Raw genomic sequence first — 12412 nt, 5'->3', positions numbered from 1 at the left:
TGGAGTGAGGACAGGGGCCAGTGCTGCAGTGGCCCCTGGGATGGTCCTGGATTAATTCAGGGTCTCCAGTATTCAAATCCCCAGCCCTTCTCCTGGGGTCCGTTTTCAGCTCCGTACCTGCTACAGGGTTTTCTACAGAGGGAGGCTGGGGATGAGCTGTAGGAAGCAGGGGGAGCTCAGCACCAGGCCGGAGGAGGGGCTCTGGAGCTAAGTGGGGCTGGAGCCAGGAGACCTTCTTGTCCTTTGGGGGACAGTGGCGTGCGGTCTGGTTTAGCTCTGCTTTCAGCCCTGACCCTGGTTGCTGACCAGAGATGCCAGTGAAGCCCCTCTTCCCTTAGCAGTCCCTCTATGACCACCTCCAGCCCTCCAGGGACAGAAACAACAAGGTCACGTTATTTACAACAGCAAGGATGCACATACAATACATACATATTTATAAGAAACCAAAGTGACAAAGAGGAGGGGTAGGCGCCCTGCTCACTGGGGGGCCTGTGGAGAGGGGAGGGAGAAAGTGCATTCATACAGCAGCCTCCTCCCCTCCTCTCACCCGTACTCTGAGCGGGGGTCTTTCAGAAGCGGTCAGCATGCTCAGGAGACAAAGGCCTCGGAGGGGTGGGCTAAAGGGAGGGAAAAGACACTGGAACTTGAGTCCGTTCTGAGCAGACCAAGCAACATGCAGCCCCCCAGGCCTCGGCTGATCCGGTTCCTCGATGGCCTTTTCCACAGGAGGCTGGAGGGCTACAGTCCAGGTGATGTGTCTGTGGCGCTATCGTCCAGCGGGGCGTCAAAGCCTGTAGGGGATGGTGAGGGTGAGGAGCTGGCCAGGCCTGAGGTGCCCACCTCTGTGCTTTGTCCACCTGCTTCCTCAGGTTCACCCTTCTGGGCCCTCCACCATGACAAAGCTCTCTTCTCTACAGTCTTGGCTTCTTGTCCGGCCTGAACAGGGGTATCTACCGAGCCCCACTTTGCCGTGCCCGAAGCCTCTAGGTCAGGCCGTCGGGGCTTCGCTTTCTTGAGTTGGGACGTGTCTCTGGCCCACCTGCTCGGTTCTGAACCATCTGATGAGAGCACAAGGCTTCAGTTCTGGTTCCCACCTTTAGGGAACTTCTGTGGGCCTCTCTAAAAAAAGCCCTTTCTGAAACCGAGGGGACGAGTGGGTTACATTCAAGGGGAAACAGGACCCCTGCAAACACCTCTCCCACTCCCTGGCCATTTCCTCCTGAGCTGCTGGGCCCCTCCCTCATGGTAGGTCCGAGGCAGGAACTGGCTTCACTCACCGTCCTCAGGGCAGGACCCTGGTTCATGGCTGTTCTGGGAGTCGGAGGCCAGGGCTTCCTTGGCTGGAGGTGAGAGGGCGCTGTCTGTCCACCTGGCTGCCTCTGTGTGGAAACTGCCCACAGGTGTGGTGCCACCAGATGACTCTCCTCCAAGGGACTTCAGTAGCTCTCTGTGGGCCAGTTCCATGTCCTGGAAGAGTTTCAGGGGCAAGATCTGCTAGAGTCCTTCCACTCATAAGGCCGCTGGGGGAAGAAGGTGTCACACTCCCTAATCCAGGCTGGGCCCTGGGGATGGGACTGTGATTTAAGGATGTGGCTGGGTGGACTGAGGCCAGGAAGACACAGACCTCATTCCTAGTGAATGCGTCCCTCACCTTGAGCCTGTTGAGCTTGTGGGTGAGCTGCTCAATGGTGCGGAAGATCCTGCCCACGTCCCTGAGGGCCAGGCTAGGGGGAGAGCGGCTAGAGCGTCTTTGGTCTCCACTGCTTCCCTGCAGCTGGGGCTGAGGCTGTGTCTGCAGGCCAGGGTGGCAATCAGGCTGGGAGGGGCTTGTGGGCGCCCCGGAAGAGTCAGTGCTGGAGTCCAGGGGTCCTGCTGGCATGCTGACATAAAAACAGTTCCCTGTTCCCGCAGCAAGAGAAAGAGATTAGGAGGCACACAGACACATCTAAGCCACCCTCCCGCTCCGTTTCCCATGCCGATAGGCAGAACGTGGCCCCCACACTGCCTGTAAAACCCCTCTCTCTAGATGGTGATTTTGCTTAGGCTGGCCACATGCCAGGAGGAGGAGCTCAGTGGTGAACTAAAGGGAGAAGGGCAAGGCCACAATTTCTTTTGGAAAATGCGAAGAGCTCCCATCCCCTCTTGAAGGGAAGGGGAAGATGTTGGGCTGGTTTTAGATTCTTTTGAAGGGGAGCAGGCAGGGATCTTTTTCACCCTGTCTCAGCTTAAGCTCTGTGGATGAACTTCAACACTGCCCCTGTCCCGTACCTCACCACGTGGGCACCTTGACCCATCCGAGGTCAGAGGCAGCCAGAGGAAGATGGCAGAGGGTCCCTGAAGGCAGCAGGATGGGTAAGCACTGAAGAACCTGGGAGGCTGAGTAGCCTGTTCCCACAGTGGCATGCGGGGGCTGGGTGGGGCTGCTTGGAGTGCCAGGGCCCTGGGCACTCAGACTTCCTGCCTCGTATCTCAAAAGTCTAGGTGCCAAGCCCATGGTCTGAAAGGGGGCTGGACAGCTCTGGGCGAGTGGTTTCTGAGAGCCGGAGACTGGACTCGATGGTGTGGGATCTATTCCTTGTTTCGGAGCCCACACGCTGCTACCCGCCCATTCCAGACAGTCGAGTGAGTGTGTAGGGCAGCGTGTGTTGGGTGGGGACTGATACCCAAGGTCCAGCTCTTCCCACAGTCCCCTGCTCCAGCCTGGCCTGGCTGTGGCTCAAGGAGAAGGTGATTGATTACCCGTAGCCTGTGATGCGCCTTCCACTTCAGGTGGCTCAGGCTTGGACTGGCCACTCTCTGGTAGTGCAGGGACAACCTTGCTGCCTGCCACCTCAGCTGCACCGCCACCACCACCACCACCACAGAGACAGGAAAGACCAAAACACAAGAACAGGGAAGGGAGAGCAGGAGGAGAGGGAAGAAGTGGGGGTGGCAGAAAACAAGAAAGGGGAAGAACAAAGTGAACACAAGATCACCCACAACCCGTCCCAGGAGGCTGCGGAGGACTTTCCACCACTTCACCAAGAGGAAGAAGGAAGGTCAGTTCCCAGAAACCCAGGAGAGGCAGGAGCAGGAGGCGGAGTAGGCATGGAGGGGGCAGGAGGCCCTGTGGGTGACAGACCTCACTTGTCTTCCTGCCACGTGCCCCAGTTCAGCCTCCTCTTTCTGGCAGCTGGCTGTCTCGCCTTGACCTCACAGACCTGGCCTCAGCCCCCTGCAGCTAGCCTCGTCCCACAGCCGTCCATGGGCCGCCCTTCCCACCACCTTATTTACTTGGCCACAGCCCCTTGCTCTCCGAGGTCTTCCCAGCTTGTCTTGAAGTCCCTCTACTCCTAGCTGTTCTCACCACTGCTATCTGGAGTGAGTGGCTGGCTGCAAAAACATCTGCCCTTGTCTTCCTTGTCAAGAGTCTAAGGCTCTTGGGAAGAAGGCTCATTATCCTTCCTTAGGAGCAGAAGGTGGGTGAAGAATGGGAACTTTATTGGTAGTTGACTGGTGCCAGGCAGTCCTCACAGATTACAGAACAGAGTTCAGAGATGATTGGCATTTTGTCTGAGGTCATGCAGACATTAAATGGCAGAGCTAATGCTTTGGACCTGAGCTGTCCGACTCCAGGGACTTCACATCCTCTCCGTCCTTCCCCCAGGACCCATGCCAGCTTCTGATCACACAGTACCCAGGGAACAACAGGGAAAGAAAGCAGCTGCGTGAGACTCGCCACTTCCCCAGCAAAAGTGGGTTGCCTGTCTCCCATGGACCCGCTCACATATTTTACCTTTTCTTACAACTTTGTAACTTCCTGCTGCCTCTGTGCCTGGAGCCTCTTCAGGTGGACTCCTATCCAGCTCAGGAGACTCCCAGATGCCAGAGTTTCTGGTCCTTGGGGGCAGGTGTGCCAGAGAACAGAGCGCTGTGTCTTTTTGCTCTGCCTGGGCCCCTTCTGGCCCCGGAAGCTGGGTATTGTCTCCATCATCCCCAGCAGGAGCCTGTCCTGGGGAGCCTGGGTCCCAGGGGTGAGAGGTGATGCTGATGACAGAAGGGGTAGGCGTCAGGTCATCTTCGGGCTCCCCAACAGCTGGAGTGTCCACAGTGTGTCCTGGCAGCAGACTCCACAGGATCAGGCGCCGCAGGTTCTCCACTGGAGGGAAAACAGGGTGATGGCTCCCCAGGCAGGGCCACGCACGCACGCCAGCAGTGGGGGCAGGTGCCGAGCAGGCGCGGCACTACCGCTCCCCCTGCTCCCACCAGCACAGCGGCAGGGGAAGCTGGCGGGTTCCAGCCAACCAGCCAATGTCTCTGCCTCTCTCTCCTCAAGCACAACCAGGGAGGCCCTGAGCAGGTGGAGAGTGAAGTTCACATGGGCCATGCTATTTGGGGACCCAGGAGCTGATCGCAGCAGGTTCCTAAGGCACTCACCATCTTCCAAGGCTGAATCAGCGAGCCCTTCTATGAACAGAGGGCCTGGGAGGGACAGCTGGATGGGGTCCCTTTTCCTTCCATCCAGGGATGCAGGAAGGTAAGGCATGGCACCCGGCTCCTCTTCCTCTGTACTGCTCTCCTGCTCGGGATCCTCTGGTGGCCTGGGCTGCTTCCCCTGGACTCTTTGATGGGATCCAGTGCCTGTTTTGGATGAGAGGGTGATGTCAGGCAGAGTAAAAGAGAGGGAAAAGATGGGGTGAGCCCATGGCCAGCTGTGGCTCCAAATGGCTGGGCACACTGACTGATAGGTTCCACGGAAGTTGACCTAGCCCCTTCTATGGCCGGCCACTGTCCTAGGTCCTTGGCATACATCAGCAGACAGAACAAAGACCTCTGCCTGGGGTTGGGAGGGTCACAGAATAACTAAGTGAATAAGTAAATTACATAGTCTGCTAGAAGGTGATGACCACACACAGCCAGTGCAGGGCTCCCATCAGCAGTGCCACAGTTGAAACTGTACAGTGACAGGAGATATCACTAGCTGTATGGAGGGTGGGAGTGAGGAGGAAGAACGTTCTAAGCAGAAGGAAACAGAAAAGGGATCCAGCCGGGGAGCCAAGATTTTTCTCCAAACCCAAGATCCTTTGTTATTTCACATACAAACTTTCAGTAAGAAATCTGAGAACTGCCCACCTCATCCCATCCCAGTAATTATCCCTTAACTGTTTGCGCCCCCACCCTGCCCCGCATCCTAATGCTTCCTGTTCTCCACATGCCACCTGCTCTCCAGCAGCAATCCCTGGCTAAAGCCCAAGGGCCCCTGGACCTGACCACATTGCTCCTCTCTTCCTCTGCTACTAGCCCTGTCACCAGGGGAGGAGGAGTCTGGGCAAGTGAGCTGGTGCACACTGTCTTCAGTCTGTTGGTCTGTCCACCTTCCTCTCCCATGCTCCCCCTACTCCGCCCCCCACCCCCGCGTTTCTTTATTCATTTTATCAAAACTTTATATATATGGTTCTGATGGACTCTCCCGTCACCCCACCACCCCACCCGACCCACGCCTATGAAAAAAAGGACAGAACTGGACTCTGACAAGACAATCCAGGGCCTCACCTCCAGGGAGCTCCTCGGGTTCTGGCTCGCTATGGAACACTTCTGAATCATCCAGTACTACCCTGAGGGAAGAACCGGACCAAGGTGAGCACAGGACTACCTTCCATCAATTCTGGCTGATGCTGACATGTCATGAATCCCACCCTGGACTCCCCAGTTAGAAGGCGCAACAAAGGAGTAGAGTCTGAGAAGGGAGTTGCTGGGCTTCATCTGTTGGACATCGGTCTGGACAGGCAGGCAACCTGGATAGGGGGCGGATACTGGCCCAGTTCCTCGGGTGCCCCCATCTACACCCTGAATTCTACTCCAGGTGAAGTTTCCATTATAGCCAGGTGAGTGGCTGTGGGGGAGAGGAGGCGGGCAGAAGAGAGAGGCGGGCCGCTCTCCACTGCTGGGGCTTGTTTCCCTGCGGGCACTTCCTTGCTGAGACTGGCCACCCAGGTGAAGGGCTTGGAAGCGGCAGGAAACAGACAGCTTGGAGTAGGGAGGGCAGCGGTGCCTAGAGGGCTAAGCACTGCACCTGCAGGGGGCCGGTGGCTCCTGAGGGCCCCGCGGTGGGGGATGGGTGGGTGTTGGGGCAGCTCCAGGGTGCCTGGTGGCCTTCCGCACGGCCTCTTCTAAGAGCTCCATCCATCTGTTGCTCGGCAGGAACAGAGAGGACTGGTGGTGAGAACAAGGCCAGGCGCACGCCTTGTCCCCTGAAGATCCCACTGCTCCAAAGCTTCAAAGCCCTCTCCACTCCCTGACCCCGGGACCTGCTGCCTGGTGGACACCCACTTCCCCGCGGACTGTGGTTCTCTTGGGTTCATATGACTTGCAGCCACCAATGACTGGATACCAAGCCTCTGTAGAGCCCTGTGCTAAGCACTCTGTGTCTACTTTCTCTCTCAAAATAACTCTAACGGGTGGCATTATCCACATTCTACAAAAACCCCAAGGTTGAGAAGCTGTCTGACTCAACCTGTCTCCTTCCACCGTGCCATGTCACCTCTGGCAGCCACTGTTCAGGGGGCAGGGCAAGTGGATGGTCTGGTAGAAGGACACGACTGGTGACAGTACGGAAATGACTCACAACTTGGCTGCACTGTCCTGCCTCCCTCTTCTCTTCCCGGCTCCCGATTCAGGGACTACTCTGGGGCCCAGACCTGGCCACTGTCCACCATCTGCATACACACCACCCTGGTCCCTAAGGGATGGCAGTTACATGGGCCCCCCCCCCCATCAATCCTCACGTGTTCTTGTCTGATGACGTCAACGCGACCAGCTCATAGATCTGAGGAGGGCCCAGTTCGGAGGTGCAGATGATGAAGAAGGCCCGTTTATCTGTGTGAGGAAAGGAAGGTGGAAGGGTCTGTAATGGGGAAGGGGAGAGCAGATGTGACTGCACCTGGGCCAGGTGACAGGAGGTAGACATGGAAACTCTGGCCCACAACATGGATGAGTAATGCAGCAAGAGACAGAACTGGGTCCTCAGAACCACTCGGGGCCCACCAATAAAAGTGACAGAAGCAATTCTGGGACCCCTAATGTTGTCTTTCATGGCTGCCCCATTGCCCTCCGCTCTAAAAACAGTGAGGGTTGACTTGTACAGAGCTTAGGGTTTACAGAACCTTTTCATAACCAGCAGCCCTTTATTTTTTGGTGTTGGGCATTGAATCCAGGGGTTCTCGACCCAGTCCTTTTTATTTTGAATAGGGTCTCATTAAGTGGCTCAGGACTCAAACTTGTGATCCTCCTGCCTCAGTCTTCCGAGTAACTGGATTACAGGCGTGTGCCACTGCACCAGGCTCCAGTAGCCCTTTTGATCCCCTGGAGAGGTCGGGTAGGTGTCACTCCCAGGTTACAGATAAAGGTGAGCCAGAGCATGTGGTTGCCTACTCCTGTTCCCAAGCCTTTCCTCATGTACACCGTACTCCTTGCTATTTGCTGCTTGCTGACCACTGGACTGGGTTCTGTGCTACGGGTGCTTCATCTCTTGCACCATGCTCTGTCCCAGGCACTCTTGTGTCAAGAGGACTTATCCTACTCTTCCGGCCCAAACCCATTCCCCCCAACCCTGCTTTGACATCCTCAGATCCCAGGACACCCACATCCTGGCCAGTACTGTCCTTGAGGATTGACCACCCTGCTTCAAGTTGTCCATCTTTACCCATTCTACCCCTCACCTGGCCCTATCTTGGACCACTTCCTTGTGCTTAGGCTGGGTCACAATAGGAGGAAAGGAACACAGGTAAGTTCTTACACAGGTAAGCCCCAGATCGGCTTACCAATTATTATTGTAAGAACCTACCAACTCCACATCACCCAGTGCTGGCTGGAGACGAGTTAATAGTGATCATAACCCCAGAGCCCCAGGCCAGCTGGGACATCGCCTCACAGGTACCTGTGGCCACGGAGCGAATGAGCACAGCGTTGAGCTTGAGCACGGGGCTGAAGGTCTGCTTGCTGTCTGAGGAGCCCACGGCTGTCTTGCTGTGGCACTTAAGCAGCAGCCTCTCGTCCTGTCTCTGCAGCAGCACCAGTAGGTCCTCCAGCAGCAGCACATGGAGGTCTGGGGGGTTGTGAGGCATGTCCCGCTGCCCACTCGTTCCTCATCCGCTCAAGGGGATCAGAGGCTCTCAGAAACCTATCACCAGGACCCAGGAGGCCCTGGGAGTCTGGTAACCCAACTCGTTTCTCTTTGGTCACTCCCTTTCTGTACTGTGTTTAAGGATGCCCAAGCCACTAACCCAGTTATGTAGCAAGTGCCCCCCACCATGCTGGCTATCTTTCTATGTATGTACATATATGTGTATGTATGTATTCGCCATGCTGGGATGGAGCCCAAGGTCTCATGCATGCTAGGCAAGTGCTCTACCACTGAGCACAAACCCAGCCCCTCCCTACTCATTTAGAGCAACAGGTTCCAGGGCTTATGCAACAGAGAGAAGGCCCCCTACCACAGATCTCCTCCTAGCCCCAGCCCCCTGACACATACCCAAAGTCTTATCCTTGCTAATCCTCCAGGTCAGGGGCCCCTCATGGATCATCTTCCTGGTTGTAAGATCCAGGCTCTGTTAAGAAGACACCATCACTCAATCATTCAAGAACCTACTGTGCAGACCTTGTGTTAAGGTGCTGGGAGTCAGTGATGAAGAGGAAGCAGTCCCTGCCTGTTTAATCTCATGGGACATGGAGAAAAGTAAAAAGGTGATCATGAAGCCATGCACCATATGCTACTGCAAGACACTCCAGGGGCTCTGGCTTGGGCTCCTTCCAAACCCTACCACTTTTCCTGCCCTTCTCTTCAGCTTTATTCCCTCCCAATGATCTCCACCTTTACCTCAAGCCCTACCCCAACCCCTGCTCTCTGGGGGCTGAGTTCTAATATTTAGTCCTCACTTGGTGGCAGTCTGCCGCTGTCTATCTGGGGACGAGTGACCAAGACCACAGGGTTTATTTCCTAAGTCTCCTACCTCCCAGACTCTAGGCCTGACAGAGTTCTGCTCCTAGGGTGCCCATGAGGTGAGTGGAAAGGGGCCCAGTGCTGCGCCCTCTGCTTCCTACCTTGAACTCTGCTGCCAGAGGGTTGCTGGCCCTCTCCAAGGCGGTGGCATCCAGGCGTTTTTGGTAGCCCTCTAACCGGTGCCGGTTCTCTGTCTGCTTCACCGCTTCATTCACGAACTTGAGAATCTCCCGGCAATGGTCTCGAGCCTGGCAGAGCTTCTCATACTCAGGTGTGCCACCTAACCCAAGAAGGGACAGAGGGGGTGGTCAGGGGCTCCTTCCCGCCCAGAGACTGCACCATGGGCTCAGACATCACCTGCCTACCCACTACTGTGGTTGCTGACTCGCCTCAATCCAGCAGCAGGGGTTGGGGCAAGTTGTCCTTGGTAACCAGAGGACCTCTTAGGGCAGAGTGACTTTTCCTGAGCGTTCTGGGGTTTTAGACACTGGGGTGAAGACATTAATTGGCTGGGGTCTCACTTTACTCCTAGACCACAGCTCATTCTGCTATGGTTATTGGCCAGGATTAAGAGGTCCTCAACACCCCTCTCTCCTGACTCCAGTGTGTGAAATTTGAAGGAGTGAACGATGCTCAGGATCTCAGGGACAATGACAGCCGTGGTGGCAGACCCCTGGGGCCAGGACCTCTCATTTGGCCAGCCCTCTGCTCCTCTAGTGTCATCATGCAACACCGTGTCTTTGTGCACTGCACAGAGGTGTCCAGCAGGAGGAAAGCTGGCCCTTGGCGTGAGACTACGATCATTCAAGGGACCACAGTGCACTCCTGGGCCTGCTGGCGAGTCCACGCAGAAGCTGTGTTGATCTGTACAAAGTCCCCATGCAGTTCAGTACTAGCGCTGGCCCTTTCTGCTACTGCGTGCCCTATATTTACAATCATTTTCTTCTTTGAAAGTCATAACAGTAGAAGACACTCAAGACTACAAAAGTCCAGTGACTTGGCTAAGGTTGCAAAGTAATACCAGTCTGAGGGTCTGGGAGGCCTGCTAGAGGCCAGCAGACTCCCTCCTGCATACCCTCTGTGTGCTTGATGATGTTTTCCAGCAGCAGTGGGTACTTGGTGAGTCGCTGCATCTCGGAGATGATGAGGTCTCTGAGCTGCAGCCTCCGGCACTGAGGGTGGCTCTCAGCTTCCTAGACAGCAGGAGGCAGGCAGTGAAAGATATCAACTCATGAATTAAAGGCTTGGGGCCAAGATGGGTGTGAAAATGCCAAATAGGGTCCTAAGTCTAGTTGGGTTTCTCAGAAACAACGGGGACAACTGGGTGACAATAACCCAAGGAAAAGGTCAAAATAGAATGGCAGGTATTTCCTTTTACAGACAAGGAAACTGAGATCTAAGTGCACACTGGTATTGGTAGATGAGCAATCTAGGGTGGTCTCTAGTTCTAGAAGACATCTAAGCTTCACAACACTAATGTGGGGTGGGACAAATGGATGGAGGGCATTGCTGGGTGTCCTTCACAGAGGAGACAAGAGGGTGGGGGGTTGGAGGAAGAAGATCAGGAGATCCTTGGTGACCTAGATGGAGAAGACGGAGGCTGAGGCATAGTCCAGGACATACCTGCATGAAGAGCTGGAATCGGCTCTCTTTGCGCTGTTTGGTTTTGATCAACTCTAGAGCTATTGACTGATAGGAACAGAACTGTGCAGCCACTTGCTGGAGTTCCTCTTGGGCAGGACCATCAAACTGAAAAGGAAGGATAAATACCAGGTCCCAGAGCTCCCTGGTTATTTCCTCCTCTATCAAAAGTCCCTAGCCTTGGGTAATGGGACCTGCCAATCCAATCTCTTCCTCGCCATATGGTAAAAGTATGAAGTCATACCCGAGCTAGCATGAGGTCACCGATCTCTTTGATGATGGGGCCCTCATCCCGAAGCTTCTTCATGGCTTCACACAGGGAATCTGGCGTGAGGAGAAGACACACAGAAATGCCTGGGGGTGAGCTGTACTGTCAGGTACTTTGTGACCAGGAAAAATGGTATCTTTGGCAGCAGTGGTATGGGGAAAGGTCTGGAAACCATTTTACATGGGGGAACAGGAGGGCTTGTACCAAGTTGCCTATCAACTTTCCTCTCACGAGAGGACTGGTGGGGGTTATCTGCTCAGAAAGGTCAGGTAGGGGGCCAGATCAGAAGCTGCAGGCCGGCAGTAAGGGAACAGCTCCTTACTGTGGATCTCTATGAGTTCAGGCAGGTTAGGGAAGAGCCGGGCCAGCTCTTCCCGGGGCATCAGATTCTCCTTCTTCATTCTCTGGTAGAAGATGAGGTCCAGGACCCGGAGTGTGCGCAGGTGAGAAGCTTCAGTCACAAACAGTTCTGAGTGCAGGTTTGACAAGAAGGGGTGGAAAGATGAAGAAAACAGATGAGAAAGTATCCAGAGTCATGACCTGGTTGCCATACCACCCCACTTTTGGGGGGAACTAGAATGATGGTTTCAGATGATAGCCAATTTTCTCTCACACTAGGCCTGAACTGAGGTGGAACTGTCCCTGTCCCTGAGACCCGCCCCCCACACTATTCTCTTCTTTCCCACACTGTGTCTTAGGTGCTCTGGACCTATCCCCACCAGGTATGAGTGGAAACCGGGGAAGCTGAGCAGGTTCTCACCATTGATGACCTCCTGTCGGTCGATCTCCCTCTGGGTCAGCCCAGCTACCACGTCCTTGCCCACTGTATGCTGCCAGTTCTGAGCATCTGGCTCCGGCTCCAGGTCAGACAATTGGCCCAGATCATCCTCTAAAAGGTGGGGAAGGAGGGCATCTGTGCAGAAGCCCAGGCTGGGGGACTCGATGCTCCTGGGGGAAAAGCGGCAGCTCAGTTTCTCTTGAGTGGAAGAGCTCACACTCAGGGTTTGTCTTTCCCTCTCCTGCCCTGGGCCCAGGAAGACAAGATGCACAGCCAGCCAGCCAGCCAGCGGCTTGGGGTAGGAGGTGGCCAAGAACAAATGGGCCACAGAGATGCCAATCGGAGGAACCACTGTATCAGCACTCACCTGCGGCCCATTTTGGGGGTAAAGGGAGGGGTTGGGTTCTCAAGAGACCTGCAAAAGGAGGGAATATCAACTCTTAGCAACACTGTATGTATGCCTCAGGCCCAGATAGGGGTGGGTGGCGCTGCCTGAGGTTGCTCACCTGGTGGAGAGGCTGGAGGCAGAAGACGAGGCTGACTGGTGGAGGCGAGTGGCTTCAGCAGCTGCATCCATGTCAACATCACTTCGAGAGCGGGGCACATTCTCTGCTTTCCGAGACCGTTTCATCTCTTCCCGGCCCTTAAGGCTCTCCGAGCGGCCTAGGCGAATCTCTGAGCGTGAACTAGGGAGGACGAACATGAGACTTTGGGCTCTTACATTCTGGCCAGCTTTTACCTGGTGCCC

At 55.4% G+C, this 12412-nt stretch overlaps 1 protein-coding gene across 13 annotated transcripts in view; it reads right to left on the bottom strand.

Moving 5' to 3' along the window:
* Positions 1-411: 411 nt before the first annotated feature.
* The window catches only part of Arhgef11 (Rho guanine nucleotide exchange factor 11), a 107799-nt gene continuing 95798 nt past the window's right edge, over positions 412-12412 (bottom strand). For 11 of the 13 annotated variants that reach the window (XM_048814666.1, XM_048814669.1, XM_048814670.1 and 8 more), the window contains 19 exons: positions 12171-12350; positions 12032-12079; positions 11647-11834; positions 11209-11355; positions 10863-10942; positions 10601-10726; positions 10053-10170; positions 9079-9257; positions 8510-8585; positions 7916-8083; positions 6765-6855; positions 6053-6166; positions 5533-5594; positions 4417-4620; positions 3776-4138; positions 2740-2835; positions 1652-1899; positions 1278-1467; positions 412-791 (listed from right to left, as the gene is read on the bottom strand). In XM_048814666.1, the coding sequence (XP_048670623.1) occupies positions 739-791; positions 1278-1467; positions 1652-1899; positions 2740-2835; positions 3776-4138; positions 4417-4620; positions 5533-5594; positions 6053-6166; positions 6765-6855; positions 7916-8083; positions 8510-8585; positions 9079-9257; positions 10053-10170; positions 10601-10726; positions 10863-10942; positions 11209-11355; positions 11647-11834; positions 12032-12079; positions 12171-12350 (2731 nt within the window). In that variant the 3' untranslated portion in view covers positions 412-738. The other 2 variants (XM_048814671.1, XM_048814676.1) reach the window with 2 other exon arrangements.

Source organism: Marmota marmota, unplaced genomic scaffold, assembly GCF_001458135.2.
Source record: "Marmota marmota marmota unplaced genomic scaffold, marMar, whole genome shotgun sequence".
Classification (NCBI taxonomy): Eukaryota; Metazoa; Chordata; class Mammalia; order Rodentia; family Sciuridae; genus Marmota; species Marmota marmota.
The sequence above is the reverse complement of the archived record's forward strand: the minus strand, read 5'-3'. Positions and strand labels throughout refer to the sequence as shown.